Source organism: Periplaneta americana, chromosome 17, assembly GCF_040183065.1.
Source record: "Periplaneta americana isolate PAMFEO1 chromosome 17, P.americana_PAMFEO1_priV1, whole genome shotgun sequence".
Taxonomy (NCBI): domain Eukaryota; kingdom Metazoa; phylum Arthropoda; class Insecta; order Blattodea; family Blattidae; genus Periplaneta; species Periplaneta americana.
Window position 1 is genome coordinate 137,038,066 of NC_091133.1, and position 24,509 is coordinate 137,062,574.

The following is a 24,509-nucleotide window of genomic DNA, read 5'->3' on the forward strand; positions in this document are numbered from 1 at the left end:
ATCTAAAATTTGGACACTACTAGTACTATTATATTTATTTTTTCATTATTATTATTATTATTATTATTATTATTATTATTATTATTATTTAATTATATCCCTGATCACTTATTAATAAGTGATCAGGAATGATATGAAGAAATATAGAATTTTATTCCTGCATATTTATTGACATATTTTAATGTTTTTAAGGGCAGACTTGCACGCATATTTAGTAGGTTTTTAGGACATGAACTTCCTAACCTTCGTTATAACTTAGAAGTTCACCTCTAAGATGCCCAAAAGTTGACAAATAAATTTTGGAAAAAATAGCATTTCACAGCAGTACTATTATTTGTTTACATGTTGGTAATGCTGCAAGACACAAGCCAGATCATGGATGGCCAGACTGTAAACAAGTAGAGGGGGAGCAGAGAGTTGCCAATTCAGAGATTTTCCCCACCAGATTTTGTGCTTTTTTGTGTTAATTATCCGGTAAAATTTATTAAATTTGTATTATTGACAAAGGAATTTGGCGGGTTTTTTAATACAGCGGCAAAATAATCTCTTTTATAATTAGCGACTTTTACACTGTTTTATAGCGGGGCTTTATGAATCGTGTTGGTATGTTGGCTACACTTAATGTAAGGTGGAGGGAGTAATAAGGTATCTTATGTTGTTATTGTGTGAAATGAACATTGAAGGGTAATTATTAATAATTTATTTTTATATGGGAATATTTTATACATTTCCACATTCATTATAAGAATGTTTGAGCGGTTCTGTGTAGCTACTGTGTCGCTGTAATGTGTTCCATACTCGTACATTGTTTCTACTTTTGTTTACAAATGAGGCTGTAATGCATAGGCCTACTGTAAACACGTACAATAGGTTATATTTCACAGGTTAAATATTTGCTTCTCATGCAGTTAATAGGATGCACAGTATTATCTCTTAGTTCAAATAATTTACGGTTCGTTAAAAATGTTGTGATACCTGAAACATAACCTAGAATCTGGAACAATGCAAATAAAGTAATTACAATGCAGACTAGGTTAAGAGAGAAATTTTATATGATATTCTGATTGAATTGAATTCAGTATTCCCAATTAAATGAATGTGTCTCAGTGAAACGTACAGCAGAGTCCGTATAGGTCAGTTTCTGTCGGATGCGTTTCCAATTCACTGTAGGCTAAAGCAAGGAGATGCACTATCACCTTTACTTCTTAACTTTGCTCTGGCGTATGGCGTAAGGAAAGTCCAGGATAATAGAGGGGTTTGGAATTGAACGGGTTACATGAGCTGCTTGTCTATGCGGATGACGTGAATATGTTAGGAGAAAATCCACAAACGATTAGGGAAAATACACGAATTTCACTTGAAGCAAGTAAAGAGATAGGTTTGGAAGTAAATCCCGAAAAGACAATGTATATGATTATGTCTCGTGACCAGAATATTGTACGAAATGGAAATATAAAAATTGGAAATTTATCCTTTGAAGAGGTGGAAAAATTCAAATACCTGGGGGCAACAGTAACAAATATAAATGATGCTCGGGAGGAAATTAAACACAGAATAAATATGGGAAATGCCTGTTATTATTCGGTTGAGAAGCTTGTATCATCCAGTCTGCTGTCAAAAAATCTGAAAGTTAGAATTTATAAAACAGTTATATTGCCGGTTTTCTTTATGGTTTTGAAACTTTGACTCTCACTTTGAGAGATGAACATAGGTTAAGGGTGTTTGAGAATAAGGTGCTTAGGAAAATATTTTGGGCTAAGAGGGATGAAGTTACAGGACAATGGAGAAAGTTACACAACACAGAACTGCACGCACTGTATTCTTCATCTGACATATTAGGAACATTAAATCCAGACGTTTGAGATGGGCAGGGCATGTAGCACAGCACGTATGGGTGAATCTGGAAATGCATATAGAGTGTTAGTTGGGAGGCCGGAGGGAAAAAGACCTTTGGGGAGGCCGAGACGTAGATGGGAAGATATTAAAATGGATTTGAGGGAGGTGAGATATGATGATAGAGAATGGATTAATCTTGCTCAGGATAGGGACCAATGGCATGCTTATGTGATGGCGGCAATGAACCTACGGGTTCCTTAAAAGCAAGTTACAATGCAGACTATCCATCCAAATTTAGTACAATTCTTATGTAGGCCTAAGGAAACTACAGTTTCTTTGATAACACGGTAAGTAAGGAAATGCTATTTCGCAGCAATTTGTGAAATCGTTCGGATAACCTAGAAAATTAAAGATAACAGCTCCAGTGAACACCACGGTAAAATACTAATTTTTACGATGATGAAAGGTTATCTTCGAGTGTTTACGAAATAGTGATCCTGTACGTATCACGTACCTTTTTAAATTTAATAGAAAGCCACAAAAGTACGCACACTGTTAAAGTTACAAAATTAATCGAAGATTGCATAAATGTTCGTGTAATGCTCTTGCAGTTAACATTTTGATAATTTCATAGAAACTATGTACTAAATTCCAACTGTTGTGGTTAAGAATATAAACGGGTGATTTTGTGTGAGATTGAAGTACCTGGTTCCAATGAAGTGCACTGGTAGCAAATTAAAACATGGGGACATGAGATAGTTACTCTGCCTGCCATAATAAATTCACTTCAATTAAATTCCCCAAGGTAAAAAAAAAAAAAAAACACGTAACTGGTGCCATAATAATATGAACTAGAAATAAATAGGCATAGCCTATTATATTTTTTTCATATATCATAGGAAATGGGTAGGCGAAACTAGTGCATGGAAAGTTCAGGTGATATAGTTTTGACTTAGCCTAGAAGAGTGATCCAAAAACCCTAACAAAGTAATGTAGGATATTAGCCATATCCCAGCCTAATTAGGAATGTCATTTCCTACATTGTTGCTCCGAAAACTCTGACTGCTCTTAATAAAAATAAAAAAGCAGCATTAAAAGCAATTAAGACACAAAGAATACTAAGTTAGTACTTCCAGTGAGATTGAGTTAGCGGAAAAACGACATATTATGTAAAAGGTAGGCCTCTCCTATCCAATCATCGAAATTTGTATACTTTACCCACATATTTGCTATACTATATGGCTTAATTAAATATTTTGTAAAATAATTTAAAGTGTCTTTCTTGTATTCTTTAGCATAAATCGTGGGCTCTCAAGCCTGATGTTATTAAGATGTGCTTTATGGTTTGCCGTTGTATCTAGTACACCACTTCTATGAATTTACCGCGAAATTTTCGTACTACACTTAATCACATTTTGATATGGACTTCATTAGATAATGAACAGAAATGTTCAATTAATTCGCCATATGTTCTGTGTGAGTAATCTTACTAATCAAAAAGGTAACGATACATCCTACAGTATTATGGATGGTGCGGAATCAACAGGGGTGGTTTTCCCAACTGATGTCAATAAATGTCTAAACATTATAGGCTACTAATTACGTATACATACATGATGGTGGTCTGAGTTATGTTGTCACAAAAACAGAATATTCAAGTTACCTCAGCTTAATTAGCTATTATCCACAGTCACGTACTTTCAACAGTTCCACTTCATACTTCACGAAACCCGATATTCGTTCAATTCGTAATTAATATAATATATTACGAACAAGTGTTTGCGGTTTCCGTCTGAAATGTCAGAAAGTTTTGAAATTGCTCAAAACAGCTTAGCCAACATAGTATCTGAAATGTACCTTATGAGTTATTCCATGTGGCCAGCAGTTTATCGGTACTTAATAATCATATTATTAAATCCTGATACCTATGCAGGAAACAAATTATTAAGTTATTTTAGGAGCAAATGTAATCTTATCGTCACAATATTACTTAAAATGTACTTAAGCTTACTTATAAATGCACGTTGCAGTCGATCATTGTATTTATATTATTTGCATTGAATTTATTCTATCATCCTTCCTAAGCTAATTAGGCCATATCTTTCACACGCCCATTTATTACTCATTCTGCGACTTACTCATTGCTGTAATAAGAAATTTATTGATAACAAAAATACAATTATATTTTTCGATAAACTATTGGCCATCATGATGGCCTCTTTTTGTTTTTACCTTTCAAATATAGCCATATGTCATGGTTTTTTTAGAAACGAAAATTAGTGAAAATACGGTTTAAATTTCTAAAACCTCATGAAATATTACAAACTCCAAATTTAAAAAAATGGCTAAAAATGGATAATTTATATGAAAAAACAAAAATAGCTTACTTTTCACAAATGTGGCACAATTATTATGTGGCATAATAATTGCGTACCTATCCACCAAAAAGCGTACATTTAAGGCATACCAAAAGCCTGAACAGTCCCGCGCCGTGGCGTCGCGGTCTAAGGCATCCCGCCTACGACTCGCGTTACGGAATGCGCGCTGGTTCGATTCTTCATGAGGGAAGAAATTTTCTCATGAATTTCGGCCAGTGTATGGGACTGGTGCCCACCCAGCATCATGATGCACTTGGGGAGCTACGATAGGTGGCGAAATCCGGTTGCGAATACCAGCTATAACGGCTGGGGGGATCATCGCTCTAACCACACGATACCTTCATTCTGGTTGGATGATCGTCCACCTCTGCTTCGGCATGTGGGCGTGAGGCCAGCAGCCAGCTGGTCGGTCTAGGCCCTTCACGGGCTGTAGCGCCACAGATTATTATTAAAAGCCTGAACAAACCAAACCTAACAATACACTGGTCCCCGATTTTACCAAAACTTGCGTTCTACACCTATTTACCAAAGAACACATGCACAGCTAAGCAAAAGCCCAAACAAACCAAACCTAACCTATCACTGATCCTCAACCTTACGAAAATTCTCTCTCTATCTACCGTTATCTACTATGTACCAAAAAGCGAACAGGCAACGCATACCAAAGGCCTGGAAAAAACAAACCCCACCTGTCACTTATCCTCCACCTCATGACTACGCACTTATTCCCAGTAGCTGCTTGCCCTAAAATAAAATGGTGGAGTGCTGCAAGTAACAGTTGCATACTTTACTTTTACTTTTAAAGGCGTATCCACTTTTATCAACGGTTGCCTTTGAATCCCATTCTCTATTAATTATGCTCTATCTTCCCACATGTTGTTGTCTAATCCCCTATATGCCATGGTCTGCTTAATATTTTCCCTTCAGGTAGGCCTAAATCGAGGGGATCCTTTTTTCCTACGACCTTCTGGAGACCAATTTATTAATTTCTTGGGCCATCTATCCATGGGCATTCACTGTGTGTGACCATACAATTGTAACAATCTAGTTTGTAGGCGATCTATGATGTTGTCCTGAATTTTCATTCTTTCTTTAATCGTCTAATTCCAGACTCTTTCAATTCGGGAGATTCATAGGCTTCTCCGAAGGTCATCCATTTCTACAGATTTAATTCGATCCTTCTGTCTTTCAGTTAGTGTCCGTCCTTCCGCGCCATATCTGAGGATCCTTTCAACAATAACCTTTAGGACAGTCTTCTTAACTTCTAATCTGATATCTCGACTCCAAAATATTCTGTTTAATTGTCCTAGTGCTTCTTGAGGCTGAGGATTTCTACTGTTTACTTCTACTTCAGAATTATCTGACTTATGTATAATAGAACCTAAATATTTAAATTGTTCTACTGCTTTAATTGTACCTGTACATACATTCAGGTCTCTTCCTGCTCCCCCTATAACTAAATACTTTGTTTTTTTTTTTTTAAGTTAATTTTGAGTACTCCCTTCTTATATGTGTCCAGTATTCTTCTCATCATAAATTCTGCATCATCACAGTTTTGAGTTATTACCAATTGATTATCTTCAAATAGAAGTGAATAGATGACCTTATCCCTGATCAGAATACTCATTGGTCTACAACAGCCATTGTCAACTGGTGCTGGCTGAGGAGGTAGTAGTGTGCAGTGTGTCGAGCCAAGCCAACGCATCTCATCACAGAAGCCAACTTTCTGACCATAATTTACAATGTCTTCTTCGATTGTGTTCTACACGAGCATTGACACCTAACATAAACCAGTTAGTGAGGGAAAAATGAATTCAAAAATCCAGGAAAACCAATGCTAATGATCAGCGAAAATAATTTTTATCATTTGTTATTTACATTGTAATAAAATAATTTACACCTACTTCAGTCTTGTAACAGAAATGACAATATGTTATACAAAATAACAAATAATTGGTTTTGTGATATATAGCGTCATAAAAAAGTGGATAATTAATTTTATTTCATTGACGACACTTAAACAAAGGAATAGGATGACATGATTTAAATACTGTATTAGTAATGGATTCGATTAGTTTAATATTTTGTAACAGTGAAAATGCGTTATAGGTCTGTAAGTTCTCAATTACTTTAATATGAAAAAAAAAGAAAAACTATTTGCTTTCAAAACCGCTGCAATACATAACGAAAAAGTACAACTTGCTTGTTGTCTTAAACTAAAAAGTGATTTAAAAATTCAGGAAAACCAATGCTAACGAACAGCGAAAATAAATTTTATAATTTGTTATTTACATTGTAATAAAATAATTTAAGCCTACTTTAGCCTTGTAACAGAAACGATAATATGTTTCATATTTTACACATAATAACAAATAATTGGTTGTGTGATATATAGTGTCAGATAAAAAATGGATAATTAATTTTATTTTATTGACGACACTTGAACAAAGGAATAGGATGACATGATTTAAATATTACTAATGGATTCGATTTGTTTAATATTTCGTAATAGTGAAAATGCATTAGGCTTATAGGTCTTTAAGTTCGTAATTACTTTAATATAAAATAGAACTATTTACTTTCAAAACCGATACAATACATAATGGAAAAATACATATTGTTTCTTGTCTTAAACTGAAAAGTGTGTACTTCTTGCACAGTTCCTCTTAAAATAAATGAAGTACAGGTTTCTTCCGTGTTTATTATGATTATTAGAGACTGATTAAAAGGGTTGAACAAGTGAACGGACGCCACTGCCATCACCCGATTCCTTCCCCCCACCTCCTGCTGCACAGTTGATGTCCAAGGGATAGAACTGAGCAGCGAGCAAACTGTCCCTGCACCACAGTGCACTGAGATGACGACTCCTGGTCTACAAGATGTATTCCAACTTTCCAACACATACTCCAGATAGATTTTAAATAAGGTAGGGGACATTCCGCATCCCTGTCTCAGACCTTTGATGTAGTAAAATCATACGATAGATAACAGTTGACATTATTAAAAAATGGCCCTTTTGAAAATCCCAAAACTGTCGACTGATAACCATCGCACAGACTATTAACCAATACACTAAATTATATGATCTAACTTTGTGGAATATAATCAAATCTACCATAGCCTATATACAATGCCAACTAATAGAAAACTCATACACTGCCACAGTTACTTCACAACCTCAGAGGCATATGGACCTCAGGTCAGTGGAGAGCCATATTATACCACAAACAGGTAAAATTACAAATATCAATTAAACACAATACAAGCTTTTTATTGCTTGACCACCAATTCTTAACCATAAATAAATGTGCTCAAACCGACATTAACTTTTTAAACATGATGTTTATATTTTATTGGCGTTGTCATGATGAGTAACATAATTGCTCCATTTTCTTTAGCATTATAAGAAAGAAATCCCCCTGAGGTCCGGTGGTCAGCATGCTGGTTTTCAGATCTGGATTTTCCGGGTTCGATTCCCGAGCTCAGCTCTCGGTGAATTTTCCTTGAAGTTGTAGCTCAGGAGGTAGCACTTTTGCCTGCTCTTCTGGAATTGCACTTGGGCATGGGTTCGATTCTCGTTTGTACTGATTACCAGATTTTTGCCCTGTCATGAGACTGCATAGCATAGACCTTACTTGTGTCTATGAATATGCCAGACAAGAGACTAGCCTATGCGAAGTTATTCCTCTGAATCAGTCGGTCAAGTATAGCATCTCCTTCACGTGGTCTTGAAGTTTATGTCTGTTTTAAATAATCTATGGTAGGTTCATAAATACCTTTTTCCTCCACAATCACTTCCTCAGATTGTCATATTCAGTTTCACAACATACAATAGGATCTAAAATATAAGCCTTATTGTCCTGATGGTCAATAGCAACGAATCAACACATCTAGAACTGCTATTGCTTGCAATACAAGAAACCTCTTGATGAACATCAAATTTTGTTGCAAGATGCTTGGCCATTATCTCTCTGACAGTGTGATGGTGAGTATTTTTAAGCAATGCTCCAAGCGAACAAGGGTACAAAGATACCATCCTGAGATCTTCCCGGTATTATATGTACATCAGTCACCTGGTCAATCATTTTTCATTCAGAAAGAAAATCCTTATCGTGTTTTAATCCATTTATTTGCAGAAATAAATTCTTGAAATAAGCCAACTCCTTATTCTTATACTTTCAGATACTGAAGTGGTGCTTAAGGCACTTGAGCCCCTTGGTTAAGTCAAAACTGCCTGAGTCCCTCATGATACTGGTTGAACACAGTGGCGTATACTGGTTAAAGGGTTTGGGCTACCGCTGACCCTATTATTACACAAAATATATCTAACAATTACTTTAATTTTAATTACTATGGTAAAACTAATAATACAAAATTATTACATTATGTTATATTATAAACTTTTTCTTTTGTAATTTCCTTGGGCTACTGCCCAAGAAACGCAGATATTCTAATGCCCTCATAAGAGATTTTGATGAAAGCAGGTCAAGTGACTGGTTGAAAATGAGCAAGGAACAGCTCTGCTGGGCAGTCAGAGTCCTTACAGGACACTGTGTCCTCAAGGAGAACCTTCACAGGATGGGACATGATTTAACTCATTCACAGAGATGAGTCTGTAGCTCATCTGTTTTGTGAAGCTTGATGAGCTATCAAGTGTCTCTTCTGTAGTTCATTAAACTACTGGACTGTCAGGGAAGTACATGATCTAGGTTGCAGTGCTGGTACCACATTTAAATTGAATTCAAGCCAACTCCTTTTCCCGTATATTTAAAGAGCACCATTTTTTATATTCTTCTTATTAGTAAAATTAGTGTGATGCTACAAAAATCGATATCGATATTTTCGCGAAAATACACGTGTTCAATATACCTAATACTAAAAAAAATTGGTTTGGGTGTGTCATTTGTATACAGGAAATGTCAGTCAGATTTTGTTCATATTCAATCTATATGTCAATTTATCTGGAGATGATGCTAATTAAATATAATATTTTAGCAAAAAATTAATGGGTCTGTACTTGAAATCAAAAACACAAGGGGTGTCCAACTTCAAGAATCATCACGCAATTATATTTCTGCAATCTTTTGTAATAACTGGTACTGCTAAGAGCTGACGAGTTGGAGAGCGGGGCATGAGGAGAGGGACGCTGTTATCGCTGAGAATCCTGCTGCACATGGTACTGTGCGTTGAACTGTATTAATCATTCACAAAACTTGTGCTCTTGCTCTTGCACAGTCTTATTGTGGATCCATGTGTTGGGTTACTAATATTGTTTCATTTTAATTAAGTGTTTATAAAGATTGTGTTTTATTCGTCAAAATAACTAAGTTAATGGTAATATTAGTAGTCATACAGTTAAGTTCGCGTAGGTATTTTATAATGGAACCACAAAGGGAAAAAAGGAAAAACAATGCACAGTGAGACCCAGGAAATTATTAGAAGGGTTATACTTGGTTGTGATGAGGGAAACTTAGCCACAAGTGAAACAAGAAAATTTACGAATATCTCATTACACTGGTTTTTCAGTCAGTTCAGTAACAAGAATTCGTAGAGAAGGTGCTGATGCTGGTGAAACTTCCCTTTCTACTCCAGGGAAACACAGAAAACGCCAAGAGGAAAGAAATGTTCATTTGGACGATTTTGATAAGAGGGCAATTCGAGATACCATTAGTGAATTTTATTTATCTATTATAAAATCGATATTAATTCATTAATATTTATTTTATTTTATTTTATTAATAACCTTTTATAATTCTGTTGTACAAAAAAAAATAGCGTATGAAACTCGTACAATGTAAACTCATTTAAAATGTTATACATTAATGTACACAATTTTTTTTTTTTTTTTTTTTTTTTTTTTGCAGATTAAATTATTCTCAAATTGTCGAATTCCTGAATAAAGTAGCCACCGGCGTGGCTCAGTCGGTTAAGGCGCTTGCCTGCCGGTCTGAAGTTGCGTTCGGGCGAGGGTTCGATCCCCGCTTGGACTGATTACCTGGTTGGGTTTTTTCCGAGGTTTTCCCCAACCGTAATGTCAATGCAGGGTAATCTATGGCGAATCCTCGGCCTCATCTCGCCAAATATCATCTCGCTATCACCAATCTCATCGACGCTAAATAACCGAGTAGTTGATACAGCGTCGTTAAATAACCAACTAAAAAAAAATCCTGAATAAAGTAACGGAAGAAAATTAAATTTAAGTACTTAAATCCTTTGAGAATAACTTACAACTTAATTTATTTTTAACAGTTAATGGTTAAAAAAAAATTCTTACGCATTAAAATGTTAAATTAGAAGTGCAACTAATATTTTCAGGACACGTGGTACTACGATGCATGTGATAGAAAAGTTATGACTCTAGTATTACGTCATGCATTTCTTTCACTCTTCTTCTCGTTAGCTCTTAGCAATACAAAGAATAAGCTGACAATGAGACAGGTCACTTTTTGTCTGCAGAGACAGTTTTGGAAATTAATGATTGTGTACGGAATTATTTACTTTTTGTTGCGAATTCAGCCCAAGTCTTCAATGTTGAAGGTTACAATACAGCAGGGTGGATATATAGCGGAGAACAGGGTAGATGGACTCATTGTTAAGGATTTTCCATCCCTTTTAAACCCATTTGTTACACATGGAGGAACCACTAAAAGATGTCTTTAACAATTAAAAAGACATCCCAAAAAAACAAAATACATATTGCTGTTTTATGTTGTTAACCAATGCTGAGTTCCTGGCAACAAAACCATTAAATCTCATTCTGGAATTACATAATTTAAATGTAATGCCTTTGGTTTGTATTCTACAAAACCAAAGTTCATCTGCTTACTTGGGTGCGTATTAAATGGTACCGTATACTTTGAATAAATAACAGTAATACTGTTCGTAACCTCATGAAGGCACTGGATCATTGTGAAACACGCCAGCTTTGTCATAGGCCAGCTCTTTCTTTTACTAGGAATTATTATATTTCATGCACATCATTCGTGGGTAAATTAACTGAGTAGACATTGGACATAAACAATGTATGTCCAACACTTCTAGAGTAAGCACTGTGCAGCATACCGAAAACCACTTTTTCACTATCAGGGATGTATTATCTCCGTAAAACTCTCGAAATGTACAGTATGACTCAGAATAGTAGATTAAAAAATCACACACACTTGATATGTTTATTAATCAACTACTAAGAAATGAATCTTTGCTGTTTCAGGTTATTTGTGAGATGGAGTCGACATGTGTTACCACTGATTTCAAGGTCGAGGATGTTGGTTTCCACTCATAACAGAAGTCTATCTCGGTTTGTCCATCATTCTAAAGTTAGCAGCTACAGTTTATGTCACCAGTGCAATCACAGCGTGTGCTGCAGTCTAACTAATAATTTAATATTTGCCAGCAATTCATCAGCAAGTCTAAGGACGAAACATAATGTGCCATGGAATTTATGTTTTAGTTTGATACGTGGATATGCTAAAGGGAAAGACAGAGGGCGAGAGAAGAAGAAGACTGACAAAGGTTAATGTCAAACTGCATTCTATGTGATACTTTATATTAAAAAATGTAGATAGTGTACAAAACTTAGACCTATTTATAGAAAAGATATTGTTTACTGGTGCAGCAATGCCTGTCAAAATCTGGGGTCTATTGTTGGTCACAGTGAGTATTATGTCACATTTTTCCAATGTGATTTGCTAAGATAAGGTAAGAAAAACATTGCATTGTAACCACAGCAAGCTCTAGTTTAATTAACAGAAGTGTACAGGATAACATTTCTATAAAATGAACTAAAGTAGTGAATATTTTAATGTTCATAATTATTGTTGCTTTGATAAATCATAGGGTGACCAGATTCACATCCATAGAAAAGAGGACACAAAGCTTCAAAAAGGAGGACATTGTTCGAAAAAAGAGGACAGAAAATATGTACTTCAATTTAGGCTTAGGCCTATATTATACTATAAATTACATCAATATCTATTCTATTTTCTTACAAAATATTTTCAATACAGATTTACGCTTATGTCATACTTAAAAGTATGTTAATATTACAAAAATAATTACGATAGAACTTAATAATAATGCTTTTACAGTTAGCTACATACGAAAGTCAAGGGAACTGTAATTATTAAAGAGGACAGAAAATATCTACCCAATCTAGATTTAGGCTTAGTCCTATATTATACTTAAAATTATGTCAATATCTATTTTATTACAGTAATTATACTTATGATAAAACTTAATAATGTAAAATAATTTTACAGTTTACATATGAAAGCCAAGGAAACTATAATTATTATTGCTACTTTGCTCTGTATTTTACAGAATGTTTACTTTAACCCTCATTACCCATTTTTGACTTACACCACTTCTGCTCTGAACGGCTCATATCATTGTCACCCCTTCATATACATACAATATATATATACAGTAGCGTGCAAATTAATCCGAACAACGTAATTACTTATGCAAAAACACTCAAACGGGATAAAAAAAGATCTAAGACATACCTCGGTAATCTATGTGGCCTCCCTTGTTCCTAATAACAGCTCTGAGACGATTTGGCATGGATTCCACTAATTTCACACAAATATGCTTCATTTCTTCATCGCCAAAACCATACACCAATGAGGGCAGAAATCATCTTCTCCTTTGTAGAACAATCCATTTTTTGCATTCTTCTTTTGCAAATTGACCACAAGTTCTCAATGGGGTTGATGTCGGGTGAGTTGCCTGGCCAGGGGAGTACCTGAATATTCTTCTTGTTGAAGAATTCTGTAGTTTTTCGAGACGTATGGCATCATGCCAGGTCTTGTTGGAACATACCTCTGCCATCCGGAAATGATTTTTGCAGCTGGGGTACGATTCTGGTATTCAATAAGTGAATATATTTGTCAGAATTCATCATTCCCTTGATAGGTATTAATGCTCCAGGCCCTTCATGTGTAAAACAACTCCAAAACATTACTTTAGGGGGGTATTTGGGTGCTTGTTGGAGATGAGCTGCTGTTACTTTTTCGGATCCTTTCCGTACGTAAGAAACACGGTGGCCGTGGACCTCGAAATGAGCCTCATCGGAAAAAAGTACATTCTTCCAGTCATTCACTGTCCAGTGTTAATGTAATTTTGCCCACATTAAGCGTTTTTTGCACATAACAGGGGTTAGCAGTTGCTTCTTAATAGGCTTACAAGCCCTTCGTCCAGCTTCCAAAAGCCTACGCCGCACTGTTGTGACGTGAATATTCGCCCCAGTGGTAGCCATTAACTCGCGGGTTAAGTCGACAGCAGTTAGTCTAGGATTTAATTTACTTTTCCTGACAATTAAACGATCATCTGCAGGTGAAGTCTTCCTTTTCCGGCCACAGTTTCCTTTTTTGCGGGGTGTGATGGATCCAGTCTCCCTGTATCGTTTTATGATCGAATTAACAGTAGCCAAACCGATGTGACATTCTGCAGCAATTTGCCTCTGTGTCATAGAAGAATGCTCTGCTAATGTTATAATTTTAGACCGTTTTCGTGGAGTTGTATCCATTTGTGAAGATGACAGAATGTACATAGGATTGCAATATTAAGTCTTCAACACAACTGAAATGCTTATAAATACAAAATGACAGGCAAAATGTCACATATTATAAAAAAAATAATAACGACAGACCTTCAACAATGGAATTACACGTACTATAGATGTCAATTAAAGCGGTATGAGCAGCTGTGAGGCCAACAATGACAGAAAATGTAAAAATATGTCGTGTTCGGATTAATTTGCACACTACTGTATATGTGTGTTCATACTCATAGGCTATAATTTCATTTAATCGTATTGAAGACATTAACAAGTTTTTAATTTTCTTATATATTTTAGTGGGTTACATGTTAAAGTTCTGGGTGTAATTTAGCTACAGAATTACACAACCGATGGCCAAAATTAATGCTGTGCTTTAGACCTGCAGATGTGAAACATTTAGGTTGTACTAATGTTGAATTATTATTTCGTCTTGTGCTATGATTATGTGCCTGTAATATAAACTTATTACGATTTTTATGATAAAATTTTAACAGCGTATACCTATTTATACACCTGCTGTGTATGAGATGCCAGGCTCTGACTACTTATAGCTGCATTATTGTGCCGAGCAATATAGGGACGAAAACGTTTGTTAATTAAACATTACATATTAATGATAAGCTATTAGACGGAAATGTAATAGGCCTGTACGTAAGTGAATAAGAAAATTTGTGAAGTAGTGAAGTTATTTAAATAAGTGGACATACCTGAACAAGAATGACGGGAAGTGTGATGTCTCCAGTTAAGTTCTTAAAGTTAATCTGTTACAAAATTACATAAATTACCATTGTCATAACTAGTGATTATGCACTGCTGCTATATGATTTAAGTACATTACACAACATTAACTTGTACATAAACAAAATTTCTACTTCTGCTACAGTACGGTACACTTGAAAATAATTTTGTTTTAAATACAGTTTTACAGAAGTTAAGAGCTTATGTTGACTTCCTGCAACAGATCATGAAGTGCTGTCTTAGAAACTTGCACAGTAGGAACATGCATTATTTTTTCATGTAAAACTAATTCTCCCCCTCCTTCCGAGTTGTTACAATGCATTCTAGAATTTCGGAACAATTTAATTTGGAATCGATTTAAAAGGACAAAACGTGGTTTATAAAAATGACTAACATTTTGGTTAGACCTATTTTGGCTGCGACCACATGAGTAAATTCAGTCAGCATTATTTAATAGTGTCAGTACTAGAATGCTTAGCTGATCTGACAGGAACAATCTGACAATTGTCACATTCTATGTTGTTTCTTATTATCTGAGTCAGAGAGCTGGAAATACGGACTACATTGTCGGATGTCAATGCTGTTCGACACCCATTGTAATGTCTGAAGATGAGTATTTTCTGCAGCTCTGTCATATTAATAGAAGTTTTCAATTACATTTCTTTGAATAGACAAGTGTGCCATTATTCTATTAATCTAGATGAAGAAATAATTCAAGTCACCAGCATCTTGTGAATTTTCGTTGCTGTTGTTGTCGTTGTCCAATAGTGACGAAACTGAAGTAGCTGGCGGCATCCCCCCCCACCCCCCGCTTGTTTTCAGTAGACTTCTAATATTTTATAGTGTTGCTGCTTCTTCTTTCTAGTTTCTTGCAAGCCACAAGTTGGTCTTTGTTGAAGATTTGTTCTGTCTTGTTGCATAATTATTATACATCTCAGGTTTCCATTCTGTGGAGGTATTCAGATAAATAGTGATGGCCAGTGAAGAGGCAGATTTTCTTGACATAATATGACGCTGTAGATGAATATTTGCATAGGCACACTTTCCCCCCTAATTTCTGTTCATTATTTGCTGTATTTTAAGCTTGTGTTATGCTAAAAACAAAAGAATCCCTAGTTACATAATGAATAAGACTGTTGTGTGTTGAAATAAACACAGCTGAATCACAGTCTACTATATACAGTCGCGAAGCTCAATATGTAGTAAAAATGCAAACATGGGTAATTGCCCACCACTAGGATCGCTACTATTGCCTCATCATCGCAGATCTCTCTCCTAGTAGACGACAAAATATGTTACACTTTCGTTGTGTTCTTTTGGAAATATTAACACCTTCCTTCCATTATTGAAATATTAAATGCATAAAGTTAATTTATTATTTTAATGAAGTATATTAAATTCCACCATAAACTCGAAGATACCTGCAAGAAATATTATTTTTGTTTGTGCAAAATGAACTGAAATTTACTATAATCGCTTCACTCATTCAAGATTATAGTGAAAATTAACTATGAAACCAAGTTGGTCTTTGTTGAAGATTTGTTCTGTCTTGTTGCATAATTATTATACATCTCAGGTTTCCATTCTGTGGAGGTATTCAGATAAATAGTGATGGCCAGTGAAGAGGCAGATTTTTTTGACATAATATGACGCTGTAGATGAATATTTGCATAGGCACACTTTCCCCCCTAATTTCTGTTCATTATTTGCTGTATTTTAAGCTTGTGTTATGCTAAAAACAAAAGAATCCCTAGTTACATAATGAATAAGACTGTTGTGTGTTGAAATAAACACAGCTGAATCACAGTCTTCTATATACAGTCGCGAAGCTCAATATGTAGTAAAAATGCAAACATGGGTAATTGCCCACCACTAGGATCGCTACTATTGCCTCATCATCGCAGATCTCTCTCCTAGTAGACGACAAAATATGTTACACTTTCGTTGTGTTCTTTTGGAAATATTAACACCTTCCTTCCATTATTGAAATATTAAATGCATAAAGTTAATTTATTATTTTAATGAAGTATATTAAATTCCACCATAAACTCGAAGATACCTGCAAGAAATATTATTTTTGTTTGTGCAAAATGAACTGAAATTTACTATAATCGCTTCACTCATTCAAGATTATAGTGATAATTAACTATGAAACCAATAAATATTAATTTGCATTTCCCTTTACAACAATAATAATGGAAATATGAATTAATGGAGTAACTTACGTGTACCGGTACTTGTAGTGTAGGCTTACGTAGTTAACAAAGTGGGATGAGGTTAAGCAATAATAATCACACCAGAAATGGAAATAAAACGTGATCAATAAATTTTATTGTAACAGACTTTTTCTACGTCTTTAGTAAAGTAACAAATAAAAATAACAACAAAATTAACAGCTATAATTAAAAACATCCTTTGAAAAAAAAAGGTAGGCCTAAGCAATAATAATCCCACCAGAATTGAAAATAAAACGTGATCAATAAATTTCATTAAAACAAACTTAATTTTTCTACGTCTCTAGTAAAATATTATTATTCCAATTATTGTATTTTAGCCATTAACATTTTCATTACAACCAATAACGAACATTTCACAAGCATCAATGTGAAATACGCAACGAGCTAGCACTCGATGGAAATACGACACAGTCCAAAGTCGACCGTGGACAGTCTATTGTTTCTAGTTGCTAACCGCTTGGAGCGCTTTATCACGAGATTTGCAAAAAATCACCTCAAGCTTCGCGACTGTATATAGTAGACTGTGGCTGAATCTCGATTTCTGTTGAATTGGTTCTTTACTGTTGACTTTGTTCTATAGCAGGTCTTGACTTAGCATCTGCTTGAGCTATGTCAATTCCCTTTTTGTACACAATTTTATATTGATAGGCAGATAGAATTATGGACCAACTAATCACTCATATGTGAAATATTTTTTGATTTTGAAAATAAGGTTCTAAGTGACTGATGGCCATTGTAGATATTAAAAGAATGACCATACAAATATTTGTGAAATTTCTTCACACCAAAGATGACGGTAAGACATTTTGTATCCAGTTGACCATAATTTCTTTCTGAGCATACCGGAGCCTGGAGATAGCAGGTGCCAACGCTAATCCAAACATTAATACTACCTAGGTTTAGTGATGGAAAGGAACTACCCACCATACTCCATTCTCCGGACTGTTGACTAAACACAAATACAGTGTAGTACAGCAACGAAATTAGGACATTTCGTAATAAAAAAAAGAGACGAGATTTCTCAAAGTACAACTGAATCTCTTTGTTACATCACAAACTAGTGAAATTTTACGGAAACTGGAAAGCATTCCTGGCAAAACTAATAAATGTAAGTACAATGGATACATTTTATAAAAATGAATGCATAGAAATTACCTCTTTGAACTTACAGCTCAGAGAGACAAGAAAACTAGGAATATCCACTACCAGTACCTCTGAAACTGATAACATTTGTGTGTTTGACAAAACTGATTTCTTGGTCAGGCATTTGTAAAAGATTGCCCAGAACTTGGATGAACTACTCCTGCCTGCTTCCCAATATAGATTTGACGCTGAGTCAAAAACAGAGTGAAGTTAAGGCAGAACATTTTGTGTATCTGTAGATGATCTATTGTCAATAAGGAATGTTAATCATTGCATAAGATACATTTTAGTGATGGGTATATGGAGATTTTATATACACTAGAAATCACCCTCAGAAAATGGTACAGGGCGCACTGCTGTAGCATTTCCGTCTATATATTGTGTTTAGAATATACCTGAATACTTAACAATGCCGGCCACACGACATTGGAAAATGCCATTCACTCTTCTCAGTCGTCTGTCAAGTGAGGACTGAATTGCCTGTTTCGAAGATGTTGACCACTAATATTTATTCATTCATAGTTTTCTGCCCAAAGGTAGGTCTTTCACTGCAAACCCAGCATTCTCCAAGCTTTCCTATTTTCTGCCTTCATTTCAGCCTCTGCATATGATCCATATATGTTAATGTCATCTCTCATCATGCCATGTTTGCAGTTTTCTTGAGAAAAGTAAATGTGGTTGCTTCCCTTTGTTTTCTGCACACTTATTGTACACTACATTATTACATTATTTTCATATTTACAGGTTACTCACTGTCATAGCTCAGATGGTAGCACATTTGCCTGCATGTCCAGAGCTGCGCTTAGTGTGGGTTCGATTCCCATTGGGCTGATTACTTGATTAGGAAAACCTAGGAAAAAAATCCAATTAGATAATCTACCCAAGTGGAAATCGAACTCAGGCCCGAGTGCAATACCAAATTAACAGGCAACATGTCTGAACTATACCGATGGCAACAGTGTTGATTCGCATGCTGTCACTTGTTCATTCTGTCCCCCCCCCCCCCCAATCTAAAAAAGTAGCTTGACAGTCTTCTGCTTCCTGCAGTATCCTTTTCTTTGTTGCATAGTTTGCAGTGTGCATAAATTTTTATGGTCCAGGAGACAGCTACTTAAAAGGCTTTTCACTTTTTTTAAGCATAACCTGACACCAGATTCACTGGCATAATGATAGGATAGGTGACAAGAAGGATTACTGTACAGTGTGAAACATTCTATACACTCACAGATAGGTTATTAATTCCATGTTCCTTGTTAAGGTGCAGATAGTGGAGATGAATAACAAAAGTAAGGTTTTGATAAGAATAAATAAATTCCTGTCCTTTTATTGTAATTACTGTTTAACAGCACATGTCGTTCAGCTTTAATGTCGTAATATAGTGGAGTAATGGTGAAATTAAGTTGTACTGAAAACTAAAGGAGTTAATTATAAATAAAAAGAAAAAGTTGTACCAGTTCATTTCTTCACCAAAGTGTTGTAATGTCTGGCAGCAGTCGCTCCACAGGGATTTCCTAGACTCAATTTCTACTGGGAGCCCATTATGGCGCTTGACTTCTTTAGAACAAGTTATTCAGTTTCCTGGGTCGAGAAAATGAAACTGTTGCTGTGCCACCGTCTTCTCTTGTTAGAACTAATGGTCATATTTTGTATCAGCCATTAATAATCGAGCAGAACAAGATTAAGGAAGGAAATAGTTCTCAACAGAAATTAAACTGGAGAACTGGAGCTGGTAAAATAACTGACTATATATATATATATATATATATATATATATATATATATATATATATATGCAACTTCACTGGATTCCAGAATTGTAGGCTAGTAGGTTATTACAGAGATCTATGCAGTGTGATCACATCCCTAATAAAGAAGTTAGTACATCTTTCTCTTCCTTAGAGATGCACTGTACCAATGAAACAGTTGTTAGAACATACAGCATAAAATTAAACTTATGGTTTAGAATAGGTACCATTTATCAGATTTTATGGTTTTATTTGTTTGAATTCTATTTGTGGATTTCAAGTTTTTATTTACATTAATAAAACTTGCAATGCTGTCCAAAACACACAAAACTGTTACACAAAACTTGAGAGTGATAGTCTTTAATTGTGAAAGTGGTTATATAACTGTAGAGTTTTACAACATTTTCAAAATAAATCCCTTACAAAAACAAATTCTAGCCAACAAAGGTTATGTTGAATTGAGAAAGACATAGTCAGAAGATTTTCCTGATACTTTTAATTGCATATAACTGAAAAACAACGCATTTCAGAAAAGAATCAGAAATGTTTAATATGAGATTTGATGGAAAATTCTTTTCGTATTTTGGCTAAAATTTAGTTTTTGTTGTAGGAAAGAAGAAGATAGACGTCAGTGATGAGCAACTTGCAGAGGTAATAAAAGTTGATAGCTTGAGAACTCAAATGCAGAAAGCCATCGACAGAATGAAGGAAGAGTATGTAAGAAACCTTTCGCTCAGATCTACTACAGGTACCGTAGTTATTGTGATCAGTCAGGCATTTACAAACATGTAGATCTTGTATCTGTAATATCTCAGGTTTTAATTGATTGTTGAATATCAGTATCTCATGCGACATATCACGCTGTTTGTTTAGTTAGCTGTCCGAAGACAGGTTTGAGCCTCATAAGAGAACCAATAAGGCGTCACTCGTGAGGCAACTAAGTCAGGAGATAATTGGGTAGAGTGGCCAGTTAATACCCGTCCAAGGCAAATGAGGGCCTGGGAGATGAGCGTGCCACTTGTTCTGTTTACGAACGATACCATCCTGCAGGCAGTACAGTCAGATTATAGAGGCAACTGAAGCACCAGATACTAGTAGTGTCTTATCATTGAAAGCTTCCACTTTCTCATCAACAGTATGTAAGTTCCAAATATAATTCCAAGGCATCTCTAAAGCGTCAGCTGTAAGCTGAGTTTCGTCAGTGTTATTCATGTCCCTGTAAGATATTATCTTGGATATCCATTGGGACACTGAAGCGAGTATTCTACGTAAATTAAGTCATGAGCTGAGATATCAGGCACTGGTAGTTGTCCGTGTCTTAGGACTCTCTGTGGGTGAGTGATCACAATTAGGTCAAGTAGCGTCTCAGTGTGATGTGTTGGTGGGAGGGCAGTATTGTCATGTTACAGGAATTAAACATTGATTTAAGCTTAATTGCATCTGCTGAATTAGTATTAGTGTTGAAATCGCCGGCAACAATAGCATGTTCATAATGAGGAATTAAATCCAGCAGGGCATTTTCAAGATCAACGAGATGGCCAATTTTCGGGGGTTGGTATGTAACGCAGATAAGACAGTTTTTAAAGTTGGAGGAAATTTCGACAAAGAGAAATTCTGGACGGGCTGAATACTGGGAGGGAGAGTGTAGAATAATTTTAGGTTGGAGATCATTTCTAATATAAGCTGCTACGCCACCTCCCTGCTTTCCTGTTCTGTCATTTCTAAGTAGCGTATATCCATCCAAATGGACGAGTGAAGAGGGGAGTGTTGGTTGAATCCAGGACTCGGACACAAGTATGCAATGAAGGTCAAGCGGTGAGAAGATGGAAAGAAATTCGTGGTAGTGAGACAACAAGCTATGTGCATTCACATGAGTGACTTTAAGCGTAATGGGAGCATTTAGTGCTTGAGGATATATTGCGAAGGGGTTGTTGTCATGGCTATTGTCGAGGTCAGGAGCAGTCGGACAAGATTTCTGCCAAATTCCTAAGCCAATGTTGCCAATACAAAATATTAAACAGTAAAAATGCTATAAAATTGTAACTTAAATTTATAATAGATATTGACTTAAAATATTAATTCTATCACTATATTAACTAAATAAAAACTAGGGGTGATATATGCAAAACTTTTAAAATATTGAGTGTATTAATAGTAATGATTATTTAAAGAATTGCACGAAAGGGAAAAAATAGAGATAAAGTAAAAATAAAAACAGAACTAGACCTTGAGTGTCATATCGCCCGACTTCTACATGTTCTGGAGATCCTCCATGTGCACTGTTCTTTTTGTGCCTTGGTGGTTTACTATGATCATGCTGTCGCTTGTCCATACAATATTAAGTCCAAATCTTGTTATGGCTTCCCTTAGTATTGCGTGTCATACCTTTGTTAGATCCTCGCGAACCGTAATTTTAGACCCCTTCAATTTTCGTTTGTTGCTGAAAATTTCCCACCTCTTGCGATAACTCACAAATTTGACGATAATAGAACGAGGTTTATCACCATCTCGCCTACCAACATGATGATGGCTTCTGTCAATATCTGACACATTTAATTCGACACCTATTTTCTGTGCCACATCTATTGCTATTTTGTTGGTGTCTTCGTTTTCTTCTTCCACAATACCGAATATCCTAACACACTGTCTACGCTGGTATTGCTCGAGATTGTCAATTTTACTTTCTAGTTCACTAATCTTTTTGTCTTTCTCGAGTAAGGTTTTCTTCAGCTCAGTAATCACGTCACTGTTTCGTTCGATGGTCGCTTTCAACTCGGCCACAACGGAATCCTGTGTGGTGTAGTTGTTCACCTTTGTAAATTTAATATCTCATCTGCGCTACTTCTTTGTGAACGAAATCAGAACTGCGTATTGTGGATTCCAGTCTTCACATCAGTCTGTTGTTGATTATTCTTTCTAGTAGTTTACCTAACCTGGATGTCGTGTGATGGGTCTGTAGGATTTAGAGTTATATATTTTTCTTAATAGGTCTGAGAATGTGGATAACAAAAGTAGTTTTCCATTTCTCTGGTATTTACCTTTCGACCATAGCGAACTGAATGATCTGAGTGATAATTTCAACGTTAATTCAGGTAGGCCACGTATTGTTCAATTGTGGATTTCATCATTACGAGTAGCTGTATTTTTCAGATCACTGATTGCCAGGTGTAATTCGTCCCCCATTGTGATTTCAGTATATAGAAATAAGTATGGGATGTTCATTCATTCATTGTCATAGTTTTCTGCCAATCCTCCATTACAAACCCAGCATTCTCCAGCTTGACAGATGTTGTTCTTTTGGTGTGAGGAATGTTGGATATGATTTTTCTTTTCTGACTTCTGAGTGTATTGTCTGGCAAGGAGTTCTGATGTTGTGGCATTTGATGTAGTGGATGAAACATTTTTACATTTTAGGTACGTTATTTCTTGAGCAGAATGTCCTTCCAGTGCTTTGAAATGTTTCCAAACTGTGGAGGATGATTTACTGTACATTCTCTCCAGCTTTTCTTTTTTGCTGCATTGATTAGTCTTTTTTCTCATTTGCTTTATTATTAATTAGTTTTTTCTGAGTTGCTTTATTATAGATTGATCTGTTGGCAGTAGTTTCATCATTTATCCACTGTCTTCTTGCTTACCACTTTTCTTTTCCTGCAGTCGTAACTTCTCCCTTCTACCATATATTCATTGGTTGGCCGTCTATCAGTTTGGATACAGGGATAAGTAAATAGGCTGCTGAAATAATTTTACTTGTGATAGTATTGATGTGAGCATTCCTCTCAAATAATTTCCGTTGCCTCCCCCCCCCTCCCCCCCGTTAATTTTAATTTCCATTTAGTCAGTGAGGGTTTATTCTCTTTATACTTTTTATTAAAATTTGTGACCTATGTCATAGAGTTATAAATAGGAAAGTGGTCGCTTTGAAGATCATATTTATATCCAGTGCGCCATTGAGTGATATATTTATGAAGTCAGTGTGAGGTGTAAGGTGCAACTAGAGCCTTTGCTGGAATGCGTGATACTGATGTAATGTAGTTTAAATTCTATTATCTGTAAGCTAACATATCTTTTATCTGTGACTATTTTTCACATTGCAGGTTCAATTGAGACACTATCAGTAAATTTTGAGGGAAAAGAATATGAACTTCAAGAACTGGCGCAGATTGTACGCAAGAATCCTAAAACTATCATTGTCAACATGACTGCATTTCCTCAGACTATTCCAGCAACTCTTGAAGCCATTGCGAAGAGTGGAATGAACTTGAATCCTCAACAGGATGGTACAACTTTGTTCATACCAGTTCCGAAGTAAGTGGATTTTATATAGTGGCATGTTCTAAACGAGGAAAAAACTATTGTGAAGCAGTTGGGAGATTAGTTGTCCTGTAATAAGTGTGTCCACATTCTAACATTTCTCTTACATAACTACAGTGCAAATATGATATTAATAAGTTGGAAATTGTATGGGCATAACAAAATTGAAATGTGTTCACTTCTTGATTACTTATTATTACTTCATTAACATTTCTACTAATCATTGATGTAGGTGCACTGCCATTTTGTTATTTTCTGTGTTTAACAAATTATAACCTTATGACTAGGCTTAGAAACTGATGAGTTAAGTATGCATTTAGTGTACCATACTTTGGACATAATGAAGCAGTCAATATGCTGTGTTGATACAGACGAAAAATGAAGAATATTCACATATCTCATGCCTTCCCTCATCATCTCCATTTTCGTTGCAGACGTTACAATGAACAATGATAAACAAACGTAAGTTTGCAAATCTGAACCTCTGAAATAATTTTAATGTGATAATTTAAGCAGATTTATCTATGGATAAAATTGACCATTTTCTTGTAATGGAGAATTC

The 24,509-nt window shown here is 35.4% G+C and overlaps 1 protein-coding gene across 7 annotated transcripts in view; it reads left to right on the forward strand.

The window, feature by feature from the left end:
* The first annotated feature begins 395 nt into the window (after positions 1 to 395).
* The window catches only part of mRRF1 (mitochondrial ribosome recycling factor 1), a 38,486-nt gene continuing 14,372 nt past the window's right edge, over positions 396 to 24,509 (forward strand). The window contains exons 1-5 of one of the 7 annotated variants that reach the window (XM_069816576.1): positions 603 to 684; positions 11,425 to 11,511; positions 11,665 to 11,726; positions 20,247 to 20,384; positions 23,731 to 23,941. In XM_069816576.1, coding sequence (XP_069672677.1) covers positions 653 to 684; positions 11,425 to 11,511; positions 11,665 to 11,726; positions 20,247 to 20,384; positions 23,731 to 23,941 — 530 coding nt within the window. In that variant the 5' untranslated portion in view covers positions 603 to 652. Of the gene's footprint in view, positions 475 to 580; positions 685 to 11,424; positions 11,727 to 20,246; positions 20,385 to 23,730; positions 23,942 to 24,509 lie in introns of those variants that run through there. The other 6 variants (XM_069816578.1, XM_069816574.1, XM_069816573.1 and 3 more) reach the window with 6 other exon arrangements.